The sequence below is a fragment of the Mesoplodon densirostris genome, chromosome X (genome assembly GCF_025265405.1).
Source record: "Mesoplodon densirostris isolate mMesDen1 chromosome X, mMesDen1 primary haplotype, whole genome shotgun sequence".
Lineage (NCBI taxonomy): Eukaryota > Metazoa > Chordata > Mammalia > Artiodactyla > Ziphiidae > Mesoplodon > Mesoplodon densirostris.
In genome coordinates this window covers 134,255,522-134,275,747 of record NC_082681.1, presented here as the reverse complement: position 1 = coordinate 134,275,747, position 20,226 = coordinate 134,255,522, and the positions used below count along the sequence as shown (strand labels likewise).

The 20,226-nt window shown below is 40.9% G+C and overlaps 1 protein-coding gene across 4 annotated transcripts in view; it reads right to left on the bottom strand.

Moving 5' to 3' along the window:
* Nucleotides 1-20,226, bottom strand: part of NLGN4X (neuroligin 4 X-linked) — a 342,892-nt gene that overhangs the window by 254,535 nt on the left and 68,131 nt on the right. For all 4 annotated transcript variants that reach the window (XM_060087275.1, XM_060087277.1, XM_060087278.1 and 1 more), the window contains one exon: nt 11,933-12,734. In XM_060087275.1, coding sequence (XP_059943258.1) covers nt 11,933-12,404 — 472 coding nt within the window. In that variant the 5' untranslated portion in view covers nt 12,405-12,734. The remainder of the gene's footprint in view (nt 1-11,932; nt 12,735-20,226) is intronic.

Below are 20,226 nucleotides of genomic sequence, written 5' to 3'. Positions count from 1 at the left end.
AATTATAGATGATTGCATTTGTTTTTTCTTAAATTTATTATTTATTTATTTTTGGCTGTGTTGGGTCTTTGTTGCTGCACGTGGGCTTTCTCTAGTTGCGGCGAGCAGGGGCTACTCTTCGTTGCGGTGCGTGGGCTTCTCACTGCGGTGGCTTCTCTTGTTGAGGAGCACGGGCTCTAGGCGCACTTGCTTCAGTAGTTGTGGCATGTGGCCTCAGTAGTTGTGGCTCTCAGGCTCTAGAGTACAGGCTCAGTAGTTGTGGTGCCCAGGCTTAGTTGCTCTGCGGCATGTGGGATCTTCCCGGACCAGGGCTCGAACCCACGTCCCCTGAGATGGCAGGCAGACTCCCAACCACTGCACCACCAGGGAAGCCCAAGACGACTGCATTTAAAATCAGGCAACCTATGGCTTTCCCCAAACTAGGAACCCATTACTGTGCTGGCCATTCCGTCACAATTTTCCACCTCCTTCCTTTGTAACACCTCCGGGACTTTGTATTTCAGGGAAACATGCAATAAACAGATTTTGGCAGCTGGTAATTCTTGTGCAGGCGACATCCTGTGAGAAAATCCAAGCCTCAGCTGCAAATTTCTTCATCCTGGTGCATGCGATCCGTTTGCTGTAGGAAGCAGAGGGATCATATTTTCTTTCACATTCTAACTCGTATTGTAAAATATATTATTGTTTTCTAAAAAAAAATTACGAAAACATGCAGTTTCAGGTTCAATATAGATGAGCCAAGAGCTGAAAGCATTTGCCAAAAAAAAAAGAAGAAAAAAACTAACATGAACTCTGGGTATATACAACACATTATCATAATTTGAGAGCAAATGCATGCCTATGGGTTGACATCGGCAATAATTCTTGGTACCAAGACATCCACCTAAGAGTAAGACATGCAATTGGTAGGCTCTCCACGGTTGGCTAGGGAGGAGGATGAGAGGGTCCTGAAGGCATCTGCAGGAGGAAATGAAGCCTGCTGAGGATGCTTGCAAAGAGACAAAGTGGAACATAATATCTTATCTTCAAAGATTTCCAAAGCAAGAGGCTGGGAGAGGAAGGAATCCCGTTGGCTTTGCTTTAGCTCTGTTGGTAGAGATGGCACATGGATAGATCACCAGCCCTTTCCAATGGTGAAAGGAACTCCCTTACAAACCTGCAAACGTCTTCATCGGCCAGGTGCAAAAAGGGCTGCAGGTCCAGGAACTGTCCATCGTCCATTTGATCCATACATTCAAGTAGATGGTTCATTAAGTTCACAAATGCTTTCAAAGGTTTACAGTTTCCTGGGGTGTAGCCTTGTAAAATGACTGGAGTGAAGCTCTAGGAATATGGAGAAGGATGTTTCATTTCTGCTTAGGGCTTCAGGGGGTTAATGACCAGAGGAATACTGCACTGAGAAAGTCTGGGTGAAATGGGTCCCACAGTTCCTTCTATGTGGAAGATTTCACAGTTCTGTGATTTATGTGCTAGTTGATACCATCACTCACCCCCAGGTAATATGATGACTGGGTAGTAGGATATTCAATGTACCACAATCCCTTTCTTTGAAAAAAATGCATGAGATGCAAACATCCTCGTACAACGTGCTACAGTGGAATCTGATCTCATTATCTGATTTAAGCTCAGAAGGAACTATCTAATCTAAGCTACTATGTTTTTACTAGTGTAATTTTCTTAGGGAAGATACAGTTTTCTAAGGTTTAATACTCTATTTTTCAATCTAAACTACTTTTTTAAAACACACCAAATATTATAGCAATATCACATTAGTTATCTGGAGGTACACACTATAAAATACAGAGTTATGAAAGTATTTCACCAGGTAAAAATTTGGGGGGAGCAGTAAAGCTTTTAATGATTTTTAAAAAAAATTCCAGGCGATAAGTACATCTGAATTTGCTAAGAAAGGAACCTCGTGTTCTTTGAGTTAACCTTATTGCACAGTCTGTTGAGAAGAAAAATACGCATTAGCATTCCTTTGGATGGAATTCCATTTATGAATCCTCCAATGTCAAAAATATAACAATGCAAAAAATACCCAAGTGAGTACTTTGCATGTTAAGCTATACCATCAAAGCACCTTCCTATAATTCTGTCGTGACTTTATCCCTCCCTCTTTCCCCATTTTATACTTTTTATGTCTCGGTCCATCTAGAGAAGCAACAAACAAGAAGCTTCATTTTGGGGGATTCAGAAAGCCCTTATTCATTCCACAACACAGGAGTATATGCCTTGGATAGTCATCTCAAGATTGGTGGACACCTTTCCATCATGGATCCTCAATGGAAAACATAACTTTCAACCTCTTTTCTTTTTTCTTTTTTTTTTCGTGGAAACTTAAAGCATTCCCTGCTTGAATTCACTGTGCCTACTGATCCGTTTCTGAAACTTTAGTTTTTGTTCGGACTCATTTACTTTCCCATCAAAGGGCTTACATTTCTCTACATCACCTCTTGGACTTACCCAAAGCCTTGCATATGTTAAATGCAAATAGTGACTTATCGATAGTTTTCAATGAATAACCTAAAGAGGTTGTAAAGAGAATAAGGAATGGAGGAGAGAAGAAAACACACAAAGATTCAGAGTTGGGATCTGGAGATCCACAGACTATCTGGCTGGGGTTAGAACTACAGTGAACACATGGGATGTGCAGATAGGGTTGATGGGATGTCAGGTGAATATGTTCATTTTTTGATGGAAAGATGGATTATGTCATGTCATAAAACAGATAGAACAGAACACAGCTCAAAGCATACATTTTAAAGAAAACTGATAGGAGTGTTTCGGAACATGTAATTTTCAGGTTGTGTCGAAACCAACTACAAAAGCTCCTTTGCTTGAGACAAAGCAATACTTTCAGTGTTCCTCTCTTTCTGATGGGAACACACACTCTTCCCCAGGGCAAACTTCGACTATTGTACACACAACCACATTCACAACGGACGAGAGAGCATCTTGATTAAGGGAAGCTTCAGAGTGTTTGGAATTCAGAGAGGAAGGCAGAGTCTTGTCATCTCCATGTGCTTTTTGGCTTTTTCCAGAAAATTGTAACACATTGGATCTTAGGAATTACGGATGTTTTTTCCTGTGGGCTTTCTTCCAACATCCTCCACACAAACACAGCCACGCAGACACACACACACACCAAAAACTATATACCAATGCTAGTCATCACCACTCAAAATAATCAGACATGTGATATCTAACAAGAAAAATTCTTTTCATTTTTTTTCCTCTGTTTCCAATTGTGGAAACTTACTTCGCCAAGCCTAAATAGAATATTCGATTGAATAAATAAGACAGAGACTACCGTGTCTCTCATCTTCATTTTGTCTTAACAAGTGGTTAGCACATGAAGAGATCATTCTCTTTCAGACTCTCTCTCTGCCTCGGTTGCCTGTGAGTTCCTGGGTGATTTGTAGGTCTGATTTATTTATGCAGGGCTGCTGTTTTGCACTCCTCACAAATCCCCCATGGTCCTCAAATCCAACGCTAACGAATTCTCAGCTCTGTTCACTTTCACTGCAGTTTGGATGTCACTGCACCCAAAATAAGGATTCTTAACCATAATGGAGAAAACATGAAACTCATTCTTTATGAAGACAGCAGGCTGGTTTAGGAAAACCAAACAACAGACTAGATAGACAGGAACCTACTCCCCATCTTGGCACTGAAGGAACTTCAGTGTTCGAATGACAGATACTGTAATGAGATGAGCACTGAAATACCCGAAAATTAAAGTTATAAGAACATACTGATCTTTTCTATTTTATAATCATTTCTTAACACAGTCGCTTACTCCAAAATCACTGTAACTCTAATATTCACAAGAAGTACTATTATTATTCATAGCTGAGGTCACTCAATATTAAAAAGGTTGAAGGCTCTGCCAAGACAGTATGCAAAATAAACAACAGTGTCCAAACCAGCAGTGTCTTTGGCAACAAATGAATCTATTACATGTCCTGGAGGCAAGACTGCAGGAGCAAATGAGGAGATTTCTGGACACCGATACATACTCTAGCAGACTAACTGCACCTCAACTTTCTATCTTGAACAGTTTGTTTTTAATGTTTATAATATGCATGCATAGCAAAGGGGTTTTTTAATACATCCTAACTCATTTGGACTTTTATTACTTGTGAAAAAAATTATAAATTGCTAATGGAATTGAGTTAAAACTCATGTTTTGGAAAATGACAAGTGTAAGGGGAAATTATCTTCTTTAGAGAACAGTGTTTCTGAATTACTCTAACAAGTATAAGGCACACTAAGCAAATAGCGTTAATCATAATATATATAATTTCTAAACCCACCACAGGATTATTTTTCTATTGGTGAATCTCTTAAGCTGGGAGAGAGACACATGTTGTCAGAAATCTACTCTAGTTTAACTGTGTTCACAAAATACTAAATTCTTTTCAATTAATCCTTGTCAGGGAGATATTTATTAAATAATCTTTCCTAATTATCTTCACTGACAAGCCACGTCTACACAACATCAAAAATCCCCCGACAGATGAAAATGGGAATCATGTAATGATTTTCACATAGCTGCATGCTGATGTGGATTGGCTAAAACATCTTTCTCACTGTGTTAACTTAGTCAGCTTTTAGTTTTTGCCACTAAAACTAAACTTTGCCACTCTGCATACAACTTTGCCACTCTGCCTACAACTGAACTAGACCTTGCCACTCTGCATACAACTGAATTATTTGTGACTTGATGAAAAGAGAAAGGCAATTAATTTTTCCGTTATCTCACAGGAAAAAATAGTGCTATTGTCGTTGGATGTTCTCAGATCCTCTTCCAAGAAATGAATTTTAATGCTTTCTTGATGATTAATTTCTGTACTTTAAACAGGATGCTAAAAATCCATTTGACAACTCAGGCTAAAAAAGATAAAGCTTAGGAATAATGCAGAACAAGATAATACTCTGCTCTTTAAAAAAAAAAAAAGCCATTCCTGAAATAATGCCATTTGCAGCGACATGGATGGAGCGAGAGATTATCATACTAAGTGAAGTAAGTCAGACAAAGACAAATATATCACTTATATGTGGAATCTAAAAAAATGACACAAATGAACTTATCTACGAAACAGAAACAGACTCACAGGCATAGAGAACAGACTTGTGGTTGCCAAGGGGGATGGGGATGGAGGGGGGATGGAGGAGGGATGGAGTGGGAGTTTGGGGTTAGCAGATGCAAACTATTATATATAGGATGGATGAGCACCAAGGTCCTACTGCAGAGCACAGTGAACTATATTCAGTATCCTGTGATAAACCAAATGGAAATGAATATGAAAAAGAATATATATGTATAACTGAGTCATTTTGCTGTATGGCAGAAATTAACACAACATTGTAAATCAACTATACCTTCTATTTGAAAAATGCCATTCCTCAAAATTCCCTTTTGTTAAAGCCATACTAGGAACTGTCAGAAGTGATGGAGGCTTGGTCCTGTTTCTTAAGCTGACCCCTCCAATACTACAGTAAATACTTATGTTTTAGACAATACACATTTATTATGTACTGGACATTATATTAGACCAATATGCATATGCAAATTAGCTGAAAAGTTCTGGTTCTCTTTTCTACTATTAACTATGCTCCACAAACATCAGATTACAGAGTCGTTATAGGTCAAGATACTAGTCAATGCACTTCGTATGGATTAATACCTTAAATCTCCCAGCTCATCGTTATTTTACACACAAGGAAACTGAGGCATGTACTAGCCAAGGAACTTGTCCATAATCACTCAACTGATGAGGGAACAGGCTGGCATTTGCACCCTGGCAGGCAAGTTCCTGACCAATCCTCCAAGCTGAGCTGATGGAGTGAACCAAATTGACATTAGAAAGGGTACAGAAAAGGTATCTGCGCCCCTCATGTTCATAGCAGCACTCTCCATAACAGTCAAGCAATGGAAACAACCTGAGTGTCCATCTAGGCATGGACAGGTAAAGAATTTGTGGTGTAGATACATAATGGAATATCACTGGGCCATAAAAAAAGGAAATTCCTGCTATTTGTGGCAACGCGGATGGACCTTGATGGCATTATGCTAAGTGAAATTAGTCAGAAAATGGCAAATACTATATACACTTCTATGTGGAATCTACACAAAAAACACATGATGTCACTTGTATGTAGAATCTTAAAAAAATATTACAAATGAACTTATTTACAAAACAGAAATAGAGTCACAGATGTAGAAAACAAACTCACGGCTACCAACAAGGGGGAAAGCGGGGGAGGGGTAAATTGGGAGATTGGGATTGACATATACACACTATGTATAAAACAGATAACTAATAAGGACCTGCTGTAGAGCACAGGGAACTCTACTCAATACTCTGTAATGGCCTATATGGGAAAAAAATCTGAAAAAGAGTGGATCTGGGCTTCCCTGCTGGCGCAGTGGTTGAGAGTCCGCCTGCCGATGCAGGGGACACGGGTTCGTGCCCCGGTCTGGGAAGATCCCACATGCCGCGGAGCGGCTGGGCCTGTGAGCCATGGCCGCTGAGCCTGCGCGTCTGGAGCCTGTGCCCCACAACGGGAGAGGCCACAACAGTGAGAGGCCCATGTACAGCAAAAAAAAAAATAATAATAAAAATAAAATAAATAAATAAATAAATAAATAAAAAAGAGTGGATCTATGTATATGGATAACTGATTCACTCTGCTGTACAGCAGAAACTAACAGAACATTGTAAATCAGCTATACTCCAATAAAAAATTGATTGAAAAAATAAAAAAATAAACAACAAACAAACAAACACACCAAACTCGTAGAAAAAGAGATCAGATTTGTTGCAGCCAAAGGTGAGGGTAGAGGAATGGGAGATGGAATGAAGGTGGTCGAAAGGTACAAACATCCAGTTCCAAGACAACTAAGTACTAGGGGTGTAATGTACAGTGTTGATGACTCTAGTTACCACTGCTCTAGGAGATACAGCAACGTTGTCAAGAAAGTAAATCCTAAGACTTCTCACCACAAGGAAAAAAACTACTTTTCCTTTTTTTCTTTTTCTCGTACCTATATGAGAAGATGTATGTTGGCTGAAACTGCTGTGATCGTTTCACAATATGCGGAAGCCATACCCTCATGCTGTCCCCCTTAAACTTGTACAGCAATGTATGTCAACTATATCTCAATAAAACCAGGGGGCGGGTAAGAATGAACGGACATTCTGTCAAATAAATTCATCAACAGATTATTTTTTTCAAAGGATAGAGAATCACTTTCCCCATAACAGATCAGATCTTGAGGTCTAGAGGGAAAGAACGGGGAGCCCAAAAGATTTTGCTAACATAGAAGAAGACATTTAGAGGTACAGCTGCCACCATGAGGGACATTTTGCAGAGACAGATGAGGAAAGACAACCATTTGGATGTCTTGCTGTATGCCATTCAGTGACACCTACTCTGGACATCTGTTTTAGATGCCTGGGAAATCTTAAATGCCTGTTCATTATGTTGCTGTGTAAAATCAGTGTATCTTTTGAATATGACATTTAGGAAGAGTTGCCATAAATCTGTTCTAAAACGAGGAACCAAAAGTTGGGTATCTACTTTCTACAGGTTAAACCTCAAATCTGCAAAATATCCACCCACCAATTGGAACCAACTTTGCCTCCTTGATATATATAAGGGAAAAAAGCAAATTTTAACTACCCAGTGTTAAAATTAGTGTGTGTGTTTTTTTTTTAACCAGTTATTCTGGAGGTCGAAAGGGTAACAAACGCATTAGCATCTCAGAATGGGTAGTAACTCAGAAAGCTCAGAACAACTCTTTAGTGATGTGTATGTTGTTTTCAATTAGGGTATTTATATTAAAGGCTGGCAAAACTCTATGAGTTTCCTGTTGCCGCTGTAACAAATTGCCACCAATGTTGTGGCTTCGAGTGGCAGATATTTAGGATAGAGTTCCACTGGGCTAAAACTGAGGGGTGGGCAGGGCTGTGCTTCTTTCTGGGGCTCAAGGAGAGAACCCAATTCTTGTCTTTTCCAGCTTCGACAGGCTTCAGGGTTCCTCAACTCTTGGTCCCGCCTTGTCCTCAAAAGCAGCAATGGCCACTGCGCCTTTTTTCCATGGCTTCCCTCTGGCCCTCATCACCGTTTCTGCTTCCTTATTCACGACAAAGGGTCTTTGTTTTTAAATATGGACCCACCCAGATAAACCAGAATATATTCACTCCATCTTAAAGTCAATGGATAAGAAAAGATCCTAACAATAGGGACGGAGTAAAGGGACAAAGTAGGTAATTAAATAGTTAATCCCACTAGGGGATTGTACGTAAAGAAGAAAGTATGGGAGACCCTGTAAATTAATGATCCCTCAAGAAAGCAGGCGTGCTGAACCACAAAGCCAAGCAGCCTTATTAGCAATAAAACCGTGCAACAGAAGTACAAGACATGCCCCAAAACAATTTAAAAAAAAAAAAAATGGTGGCATGAGACCCACATCCTGCCCCGTGAGCTCAGTAAGTTAATGACCCCTAGGACATGCTCTCTGCACACATAAAAAACAATAATTTATGGAACGGTGACATTTCAAAGTGAAAGACCCTCACTGTACTGAGACCTGAAATAATTTTTCCATTGTGCCATGACAGTCCCAGCTTGACCATGTGGGGGACAAGAAAACTCCCCTGCCTGATGTGGAGGAGGAGCTAAGGACGGAAGCCTGACGTCTACCCAGAATGAGGAAGAGGGGGGTCTTCTCCCCCTCCCCACTTTTCCTTTGATTATAAAACTGCAGCCCACTAAGTTCTCAGTGGCTCACAGCACCCTCTCGCCTACCTGCTTGTAAGGCTCACAAGTGTCCTATTCTGATAAATCACTTCTTATCTATCACTTTGCCTCTCGCTGAATTCCTTTTTTTCTTTTTAATATTTATTTATTTATTTGGCTGTGCTGGGTCTTAGTTGTAGCACGCAGGATCTACTTCCCTGACCAGGGATTGAACTCGGGCCCCCTGCATTGGGAGCACGGACTCTTAACCACTGGACCACCAGGGAAGCCCCTCGCTGAATTCTTTCTGCACTGAGACATAAAGAACTGGAGCTCCTCAGAGCCCGCCCGAAAATGCCACCTAGCAGTTTCAATTCCATCAGCAACCTTCATCCCCTTGGCCCTGTAAGGTAACATATTCAAAGGTTCCAGGGATTAGGACGTGCCCTTCTTTGGAGGAGGCATTATTCTGCCTACAACAAGTCTCTGTGTGTCTCTCGAAATTAAGCATGCTTGTCTGTTGCCATGCCAACATGTGAAGCTTGCCTAGCACAGGATAGGAACTCAGAACTATCACTGGTAAGGAAGTCAGATGGCCACACCATTGCATGAATGCATCACAACAAATCTAAAAAAAATAATGGGGTACCAAAGTGGAATACTGAATTCCAAACAGCCAATACGGCTGTGCACACATTTAATGAAATGCACTGTTATGAATTAAGACATGCCCTAAAGCGAGGTCTTTGGAGAAATCAGCATGACACCGTAATTTCCATGTGTTATTGTACAAGTGGGGTTTATTCATTTAGTAATAACCAATAATTAAATATCTCAACCTCCATGTTGATTCACAAATGGATGCAAATCATCTGTTTTTAAACCCTCAAAACTCCTGACCCAATATAGGCTGTGATTTTCTGTTTCTGCAAACACATGGGCATAGAGCTTCCCTCACCAGCAAAATTCCATTATTTATCTATTGTAGGGAGATCAAATTTACCTATTCAGCCCCTATTAGATTTCTGATTCTCCTGCCAAGATGGTGTGAGGTATCGCGTGCCAGAGTGCTCTAAAAAGCCCAGAGGAACCAACAGGTAGCACTGCCTTTATTCTTAAATTTAGATTGCTTCTCTATTAGGCGGCTTCTTTCACGTGTTTCTATTCCCAAATTCCTATTCAATCCTGAACCACAAAGAAACGGCCGAATCGTTTATGGGTTCAATCCACACAACTGCACATCTATGGGTCTGTCATCAAGGAAGCTACTGATTTGTCTTCCTGGGCGGTGTAACTGTACCCCGACTTTCAGAAGCAGGCATTCTATTTGAAGTGCATTCCTTGTTTGGAAGGCTAACGCTATAAAGTCACTGGTTCAGACACCAGCATATCAAATTTATGATGAAAGCAATTTTAGTTTATTTTTTTTAAAGATTTTTTGTTTGATGTGGACCATTTTTTAACATCTTTATTGAATTTGTCACAACATTGCTTCTGTTTTATGTTTGTTTGTTTGGTTTTCTTTTTTGGCCATGAGGCATGTGGGATCATAGCTCCCCGACCACGGATCAAACTGCACCCCCTGCACTGGAAGACAAAGTCTTAACCACTGGCCCGCCAGGGAAGTCCTATGAAAGCAATTTTAATCCTTTACCCTGTTTTGTTTCCACCACCCTGTCTTTGTTTCTTTTTCTTCCTTTCTTTGAATAGTTCATGATGAGAAAGACCATGACCCAGGTGGCTTTGAAATGAGAACTCTAATTGGTTTGGGTGGGGTCATCCGTCCTCTTACATACGCACCAAGCAGCTATTGCGCAGTAGGGCAGCTCAGCACAGGGCATGGAAGTAAGGCGTCCAGTGTCAGTTTAACCCCTTGAACCCTATTCAAGACCTAGACTTTACAAGGTCCTTGTGAGATCTGTCACCATAGTGACAATAGCCACATGCCAGACGCTACTAACATAAGGAAGCTCAACCCTTTCACTTTCTCTGGGCATTCTTTGTCATCTCCCTAACAGACACCCCCGTCCCGGTTTCTCGAGAAAGGTACCCATGCCACCTCTTTGCATCTGCACGGAGAAAGAACAATATGGCAGATGCGATCCGGCTTTGGAGATCACTGAATAATGTCATCGTTTATGGCAGACTTTCAGCCAAAGCTCGCTGACAAACATCTCCCAAGGATTAAAGGTCAAAAAAGGAAAAGAAATGTCTGCATGAACGTTACCAAGGACAAGGACACACTTCAGTTTCTACAGTAGACAGCGGTGGCTAGGATTCCTCTCAACTACTTTTTTTTAAGTTCCAGGAAGATTTCATTCTATGTTTTTCCTTCTCCTTGTATAAAAAAGAGCACATGCAAACAAGAAACGAGAAATGGACTTTCATTGTAGACTAACTTGAGTCTGGTTGGTCTTTAGCAAACATTTTGATTTAAGGTCTACATGAACAAGGAGCTATCCAAGTTTTACTAGTATTGGATTAAGTTAATATATGGAACATGATTGTTTCCACAGATTTTTACTGTTGTGTTATCCAAAAGAAAAGGGGCATTTTGTTCAAGCAAGAAAATCATTTTTCTAACGCAGTTAGAATCATCTGATGACACACATTTGCCATTTGATTGCAGTGAATACTGGCAGGAAATAAAGTCCAAATTTATATCAACAACATGGATTCTAAACAATCAAGTCCAATTGTTTTTATCAAATATCCCTTGCTTGTGTACTTAAAACAATCAGTGGTTCCCTTTAAGACTCAAAAAGTGCTAATATCTTCAGGCATTAAAGCCAAAGGAACCACTCCTTATATAATTTTCAGGTGCGCATTTCAGCATGCTAATGTTCTTAATTCTATTAGTTTCTCTAGATCCATTCCTTTACCGATGATTCAGGTATAACATAGAACACTACATGCTCACACTGGTTATCACCTGCAAATAAAGACTACAGCAATGCTAAAAAGGCAATCTATGGAAAGAATTAAGTCATTAATTATGATACTCTCCATCGATTAGACACTGTGTAAATTCAAGTCGAACAAATGGTACGTTACTGAGATAACTGAATATGAAAAAAAAAAGAATGGTTATAGAACATATCATGCACAGGACATTATACAACCCTCTTGGCAAATCTGAGGCTGAGCGAGCAGGTGTTTTCTGTTTAGAATAAGTACTTACCATCCTCCGTGGGCACATAGATATTCAAATACAGGCAGTCTTCATTCTGATCTTGAACGTAGGTCATCAGAGTATCCAGATTGGCAGTAAACCAGATGGGCAGCATGTCGTGCAAGAGAGACCGCTCATCCAGGTGCTGGGGGCACACGGCAGCAAACTGAGTGGCGTTCCGAACGCCAGTCCATGAGGAGGGGGGTTCCGGGGGCTGAAACCGCCTCTCCCCAGTAGGAGGCGAGGCATAAGGGACCCCCAAGTATTGCTCCACTGGACCCAAAATCTCATTGGGCAGCGGTGTTCTCAAGCCCCGGATTTTGCCGTAATTGGTGTTGACCACAGGATACTGCGCCTGGCTGTCGATGAGCGTGAACTTGATGGCCAGGGCGGTGATCCACAGCAGGACGTTGGAGTTCACCATGACACAGACCGGGGTGAAGACCAGCGGAAGCCATAACAGTCCCTGGGGTCTCGACATGGTTCACCACCACATCCGCGGACGTCCGTGCGATGCAACTCCAAGCAAAGCAAGCCGTGAAGGGAGCCTGCAGAGAGAGACGGCTTTCCAGGGACCAAGACCCTGGAGAGGGGAAGGGCTTGCTGGGAAGCCTCTCCGATGGGTCATAGACAGAGCCCAAGGTTAACAGCAAACCCGGCGGTTTTCTCGGCAGCCCATTACAGGACAGCAGCCCTCTCTTAATCCTGGTGCTGAATTCCAGCCCGTGCGAGGCTCCAAGGAAGCGGTGACCATCCAACACCTCCCCGGGGCAACGATCACTTAGGAGACCTCCAAGGCAGAGCGGTCAGCCTAATGGGAGAAAAAAGCAGACAAGGCTAAGGAAGGCAAGACCACTGCCACCAAGGGCGTTTGCTGTGTCTTCCATGCAACCCTCAACATCACACAAGGAAATTCTCATTCACTGATGAATTTGTATAGCGGCATCTGCGGACAGTAGAATTTCACCAGACAATCGCTTGTCTTAATTTCTACAGTGAGTCGCATCAGCGAGAACGATGCCAATACTCTAGAAACATTCAAGTCTTTGTTGAATGAACAGACACACTGCCAAAAGTTACACACATAACTGTACTCATGTCTCCTAATTGCACTATTATTGATAATATTAGCCCATTCATGGATAGGCATTCCCAAAACACTGTTTCTCAGATGTTTAAGAAAACTGTCACTTTATATATAAAATAAACAAGGACCTACTGTATAGCACAGGGAACTATACTCGGTATTTTGTAATAACCTATATGGGAAAAGAATCTGAAAAAGAATGGATATAGGTATATGTTTAATTGAATCACTGTGCTGTACACCTGAAACACAATGTTGTAAATCAACTATACTCCAATATAAAGTAAATATATTTTCTCCCATTCTGAGGGTTGTCTTTTCACCTTGTTTATGGTTTCCTTTGCTGTGCAAATCCTTTTAAGTTTAATTAGGTCCCATTTGTTTATTTTTGTTTTTATTTTCATTACCCTAGGAGGTGGGTCAAAAAAGGTGTCACTGTGATTTATGTCAAAGAGTGTTGCAAAGCAGAGACAGAGACACAGATGTAGAGAACAAACGTATGGATACCAAGGGGGGAAGGAGGGTGGGATGAACTGGGAGATTGGGATTGACATATATACACTATTGATACTATGTATAAAACAGCTAACTAATGAGAACCTACTGTACAGCACAGGGAACTCTACTCAATGCTCTGCGGTGACCTAAATGGGAAGGAAATCCAAAAAAGAGGGGGTATATGGATACGTATAGCTGATTCACTTTGCTGTACAGTAGAACCTGTAATACAACACTGTAAAGCAACTGTACCCCAATAAAATTTTTAAATAAATTCATACATACATTAATACACTAATAAATACATAAATAAATGTAAAAAAAAACCTGTCACTTTTTCCTAAGGTATTATGAGTGGAGCTCTAAAAGTTTTCCAAGATGGGTAAAGGGAAGTGTGCATCCAGACCAGACTGGCTTCATGCCATGTGGATATTTATGAGCGAACATGAAGGGAGCAACATGCAATGGAAAGGGCATTGACACTGGATACTCATCCTTCTCGGGCTACGCAGTGGCACGTGTCTGTAGGCTCCAGACATCATCGCCCTGAATCTCAGCTTCCTTGTAAGAAACTGAACAAGATGGTGCATCTCAAGTACATGCCGTAGTGCGTGTCACATCAAGACACCATTCATAATTAAGAGTGTTGATACAGCAATCCTGATGTTCACGTAAAGCACTGCATGCCTTCAAGGGTAAACCCTGCAGCCTATTTAAGAACCTTCTGGTACATTTGAGTCATCTTCCTATTGAGTCTGGGAGGAATTAACTTTTAAAGAGTGACCTCCTTGGGAATTCCCTGGCGGTCCAGTGGTTAGGACTCCGGCGCTCTCACTGCCAGGGCCGCGGCTTCAATCCCTGGTCGGGGAACTGAGACCTGCAAGCCACGTGGCACCACCAAAAAAAAAAAAAAAACACACAAAAAACAAAAGGACCACCTCAATTTGTCCCTACGGGGATCACATGACAACTCTCCCCAGATAAACCACTGCGCGTATGACATTCAAGAATGTCGCACGTGAGTATTATAAATGATGCATTAGAGAAAGAAAACATTTCATGAGGTGTTGCAAGGACTCTACCTTTTTTTTAATCAACACTTTTTTACTGAAGTATAGTTGATGTACAATGTTGTGTTAATTTCTGCTGTCCAGCAGAGTGATTCAGTTTTACATACACATAGTTTTTTTATATATTCTTTTCCAGGATGGTTTATCATAGAATACTGAATATAGTTCTCTGCGATACACAGTAGGACCTTGCTGTTTATCCTTCCTATACATAAAAGCTCACATCTGCTAACCCCAAACTCCCACTCCATCCCTCCCCCAACCCCTCCCCCTTGGCAACCACCAGTCTGTTCACTACAGGACTCTACCTTTAAATACAGCATTCTTCAGCCGAAAATAGACAGATGTGTTTCTAAGGACACAGATTATTCTGGGTTATTCAGAGTCTTTCTGGACTAGAATATAATTATGCATTTCATTTCAGGGAATGGTTGAGTAGAATATGTCAAACAGCTAATTTATTTTCTAATGAAACATATCTGAGCCAGATCTATCACGGAGCTACAATACGTCTGGGGGAAATTGTGTCATCCGTGACATCCTGGGTCAAGTTAATCAGAGTTGGATGAAAATGCACTACAACACGGGATGGTAGCATTGAGAGTGAAAATTCGCATCACACCCGATGGCTGATTTATGTGTTTGTGTCTATCTTTGTACTGGAGACATTTGGATTTCTGCCACAGCATGATGCAATTGCTGAATAACTAAGAGACAGACAGAAAACGTGAAAGAGGTGTTGACTTGTCTGAAGTCTTGTCTTCCTGAAAGCCCTTCTGGCTTAGAACCAGCACCAGTACCTCCTTCTCAAGCCCTCCTCATGGTCATAGGAGATGCCAGTAATTTCTGATTCTGATAGACCTGGGTCCCCAAATGCTACCTGTCTGTGAGCTGGAGAAATGAGTCAACCTCTCTGAGCTTTAAGGAGATGGCATGTCATGCCTCCCTTGTGGGGATGGGCTGAGCCACAAGTGAGCCAAGGGGCAGGGCAGAGAAAAGGTCTCCTCAATACCCATGAAATGCTGGGATTTTGAACACAGACCTGCTCAAAACACTCCCGGGTACAGAGACAAAATGCACTGAAGTCAGCCCAGGGTTGGCATGAAGCAGGTATAGAGCAAGTGGATTAAATTCTTTGAGCCTCTCTTTACTTATTTGTTTCTAACTCTCTGGGAATTAACTGAGTTGGTCCACACAAGGCATCACATAGTCCCTGGACCACAGAATTCCACAAAGGTAGAATTCAGTTGGCCGATTTGTCCCAGGACTTACAACGTGAATGCCTTGAGGAAGTCTGGTCCACTACATCATTTCTCCAGCTCCATGTGGAAGACAGCACCTCTATGTCACATATTCATGAAGACTGAGCAAGTGAGGGCACACGTAGACTTCATGCTTCACCTATATGATCAAGCCTACCTCCCCACAAGGTTCTGAGGGCCAGAGAGAGACCATGAACCAGCTGGACCTAAGAGGAGGGGAATGGGGGGGCGGGTAACTGGACACTCATGAAGTCCAGGCTAGGCATTCGAAATAATCATAGGTTCCGAGCTATCTTATTTCCCGATGCTTTGGAATTTGGCAGTTTGCACAAATGGAATACCACCAATGTCGAGCACTGTTTCTCAGATTCTGCACTGCTGACATGTGGGACCACACTGCTCTTTGTGGTGAGGGCCACCCTGGGCAGCACCTCTGGTCTCTACCCACCCGAGGCTGGTAGCACCCGCCTCTCATTTTCAACAATCAAAAATGTCTCCAGACATCGCTAAGTGACCCCTGGGGGCAAGATCATCTCAAGGTAAGAACCACAGGTGTAAATCATCAAATATGGGATTATGGTGGGCATGTAAATCACTAAGCACCTGTGGGTACATTTGAACATTATCATCAGTGGCGCTAGATTTATGTGTGTGTGTGTATATATATGTATATGTGTGTGTTTGTGTGTGTCACATTCAAGTATTTGGCAACTGTAGAAGTTTTAGCAATGAAGATTTAAAAAATAAACCTATTTTAAATATGCATCCTCATCCTCATTTAAAAATCATTATAAATTTATTTTGGGGAGGACCAAAAAAAGACTTCTCATGTAAATGTCACACTGAAAATAATTTTACAAGGAGTGAAATGTTGTTATAGCTACACGTAATATATGTGTACAGTTAGGATATGTATAATACACATATTTATAAATATGTTATCTATTTTCTCTATAATTTGTATTTATATATTTTCAAATGTTTCCAAAATAAAAACAAGATACTACAAACGAAATCCTTGAGGAAAAAATTTTAATGAAAAAAATGAGAACAAAAACTGTAACTTCACTGCATACCTACAACTGGGGAGTTAGGAAGGCCTCGATAGCATGTTCTCCCTGCAAAAGCTGCACACAAGACTAATTTCTCAGAGTGGCATTTCGACTTGATTTATAAGTTGATTAGGTAGTTTAGAATGATCTCTACAGGACAGTCATTCTGTATGAGGTTGTAATGAAGACTTGGCTCCAACTACTCAGGCATGCTAAACTATAAATGAGTCAAAATAAAAATTGCAATAAATTTCTTTCCAAAGTGCGGATCACTCAAATTGAGACTGGTTTAATTTTACAATATATATTTAATTTAGGGGAGCCCTGATCAAATTTATCTTGGTGTTTTGGCCTTCCAAGGAATAAAATCATGTCTCCTGGGTGTTCACGGCCTCACCTTTCTGTGGCTGCGAAATACATTACAAGACAGAACTCTGTGGATGCATCTTCCAAAAAAAAAAAAAAAAAGGAAAAGAAAAGACAGGAAAAAAACATGAGAGGATGAATGAGGTGGAAACAGCTCTCCCCTGATGTGACTCTCAGCTCCATCGAAGGTGTGGGACTCGCTATCTGCTACCAATAGCCTGCTGACACCAAGAGGCACTTGGAATATTCACTTTCATTTCACATCACAAAGCATCAGGAAACCAAGAACAATAGATGCTGGTAAAGTTACTGAGCTTGTACAACAATCCTGCCACACTGTTTCCTAGACAGTCTGCAACAGCCATTCCCCAAACTACAACCTGTAGACCTCGCCGGTTTTATTTTTTCTTTTGCTTTTGGTGAGCACACCAACGTTTCATGGTACCCAAGTGGGGCATGGTTCATCTTTTATCCTACAACACAGATGTCTACCGTGAGGTGGCCCAGGGCACCTGTTACCTACGTGAACAACCTCGACACTCTGCACATGGGCTGTCAATACACACGTGCACACACACACACACACAATCCCTATTCAAGATTCGTTGATGCTGGCAATCAGCCAGTTATTATATTTTTTGTGTATTTTTTAATATGCTGGCTTTGATTTTATCTCCCAGATGGGCACAGTCACAACCTACTGTGTCTTTTGTCAAATCTTCTAGCTCTCCGCACATCTATCCATGTACTTCCTTTCAGTTCTAAAAACCAGATCCCATCAAAATCCACCCTTTTGAACCAAGAAGCTTAGATGTAAATAATTACAGAGTGACGATGCCATATGTATTATCTTCAAGGTCGCTGTATGCCCAGAGGGGGCTTCAAAGCATCAATTCCATCACCTCCGTCACCATTTCTGTTCTCACGCTGAAGTTTAATGGCTCAGGAAAACAACAGGGCCACAGTCGTAGGAACTGGAGTTTGCAACAAGAGCCACAACCCAGACTAAACCCAGGAAAAAGAGTTAATGGCTTATATGTGGTCCAGTCAAGACACTGGACAGACTGGGCATATATCTGGACAAAACTATAATTCAAAAAGACAGATGCACCCCCATGTTCACAGCAGCACTAGTTACAATAGCCAAGGCATGGAAACAACCCAAATGTCCATCAACAGAGGAATGAATAAAGAAGATGTGGTACATATATACAATGGAATATTACTCAGCCATAAAAAAGAATGAAATAATGCCATTTGCAGCAACGTGGATGGACAGAGAGATTGTCATACTAAGTGAAGTAAGACAGAGAAAGACAAATACCATATGATATCACTTACATGTGGAATTTAAATATGACACAAACGAACTTACCTATGAAACAGAAACAGACTCACAGACATAGAGAACAGACTGGTGGTTCTCCAGGCCAAGGGGGAGGGCTTTGGGGGAGGGATGGATAGAGAGTTTGGGGTTAGCAGATGCAAACTATTATATATAGGATGGATACACAACAAGGGAACTATATGCAATATCCTGTGGTAAACCATAATGGAAAACATAAAAAAGAATGCATACATATGTATAACTACATCACTCTGCTGTATAGAAGAAATTAACATTGTAAATCAACTATACTTCAATTAAAAAAGGATTGACTGGATAGAAAGATACACCATGGATATGTAGGCCAGAGATATGGTCAGGAATAAAGCATGGATGTTTTTTCTAGAGCAATTATGTGGACAACAGAATCTACAGTGGTCACTGAAATAAGACACCAAAACTTCGTCATAGATCAGTAAGTATTTCATAAAGATCACTATTCTAGAGCTTCCCTGGTGGTGCAGTGGTTGAGAGTCCGCCTGCCGATGCAGGAGATACGGGTTCGTGCCCCGGTCTGGGAAGATCCCACATGCCGCAGAGTGGCTGGGCCCGTGAGCCATGGCCGCTGAGCCTGTGCGTCCGGAGCCTGTGCTCCGCAACGGGAGAGGCCACAACAGTGAGAGGCCCGCATACCGAAAAAAAAAAAAAAAATCACTATTCTAAGTTACTGGGACATAGTGGGAGATGAGACAGAATTCCTGCCCACCTGAAGATTATACTCTCTTGAAAGTGTCCCTAAAAGCGGTGCTTTTTTCCTTATTCACTGTGTGCACATTGAAAGCAAGCACAGGACTGGCATGTATTAAAAACTCATTCAATGCTTGACTTTCTGTGTCTAATTCAACTGATACCCAACATGATTTCCAATTCTAAATCAAATGTTCATAGAAGCAATACTACTTACAATAGCCAAGACATGGAAGTAACCTAAATGTCCATAGACCGATGAATAGATAAAGAAGATGTGGTACATATATACCATGGAATACTACTCAGCCATCAAAAAGAATGAAATAATGCCATGTGCAGCAACATGGATGCAACTAGAGATCATCAAACTAAGTGAAGTCAGTCAGACAGAGAAAGACAAATATCACACAATATCACTTATATGTGGAATCTAAAAAAACATGATATGAATGAATTTACATACAAAACAGAAATGGACCCACAGACATAGAAAACAAACTTATGGTTACCAAAGGGGACGCGGGGGAGGGATAAATTAGGAGTTTGGGATGAACAGATACACACTTCTATATATAAAATAGATAAACAACTAGGTCCTACTATATAGCACAGGGAACTCTGCTCAATATTTTGTAATAACCTATCAGAGAAAAGAATCTGACACAGTATATATATATGTATATATGTGTGTGTGTATATATATATATATGTATATATATAGAAAACTGACTCACTTTTCTGTACACCTGAAACTAACACAACATTGTAAATCAAGTATACTTCAATAAAAAATAAATTTCAAAAAATCTATTTTGATCACTATAGCCCTAGGGCAAAGAAAAATGTTCAACACTTAACAGAAAATTTAATAAATACATGTTTAATTTTTTA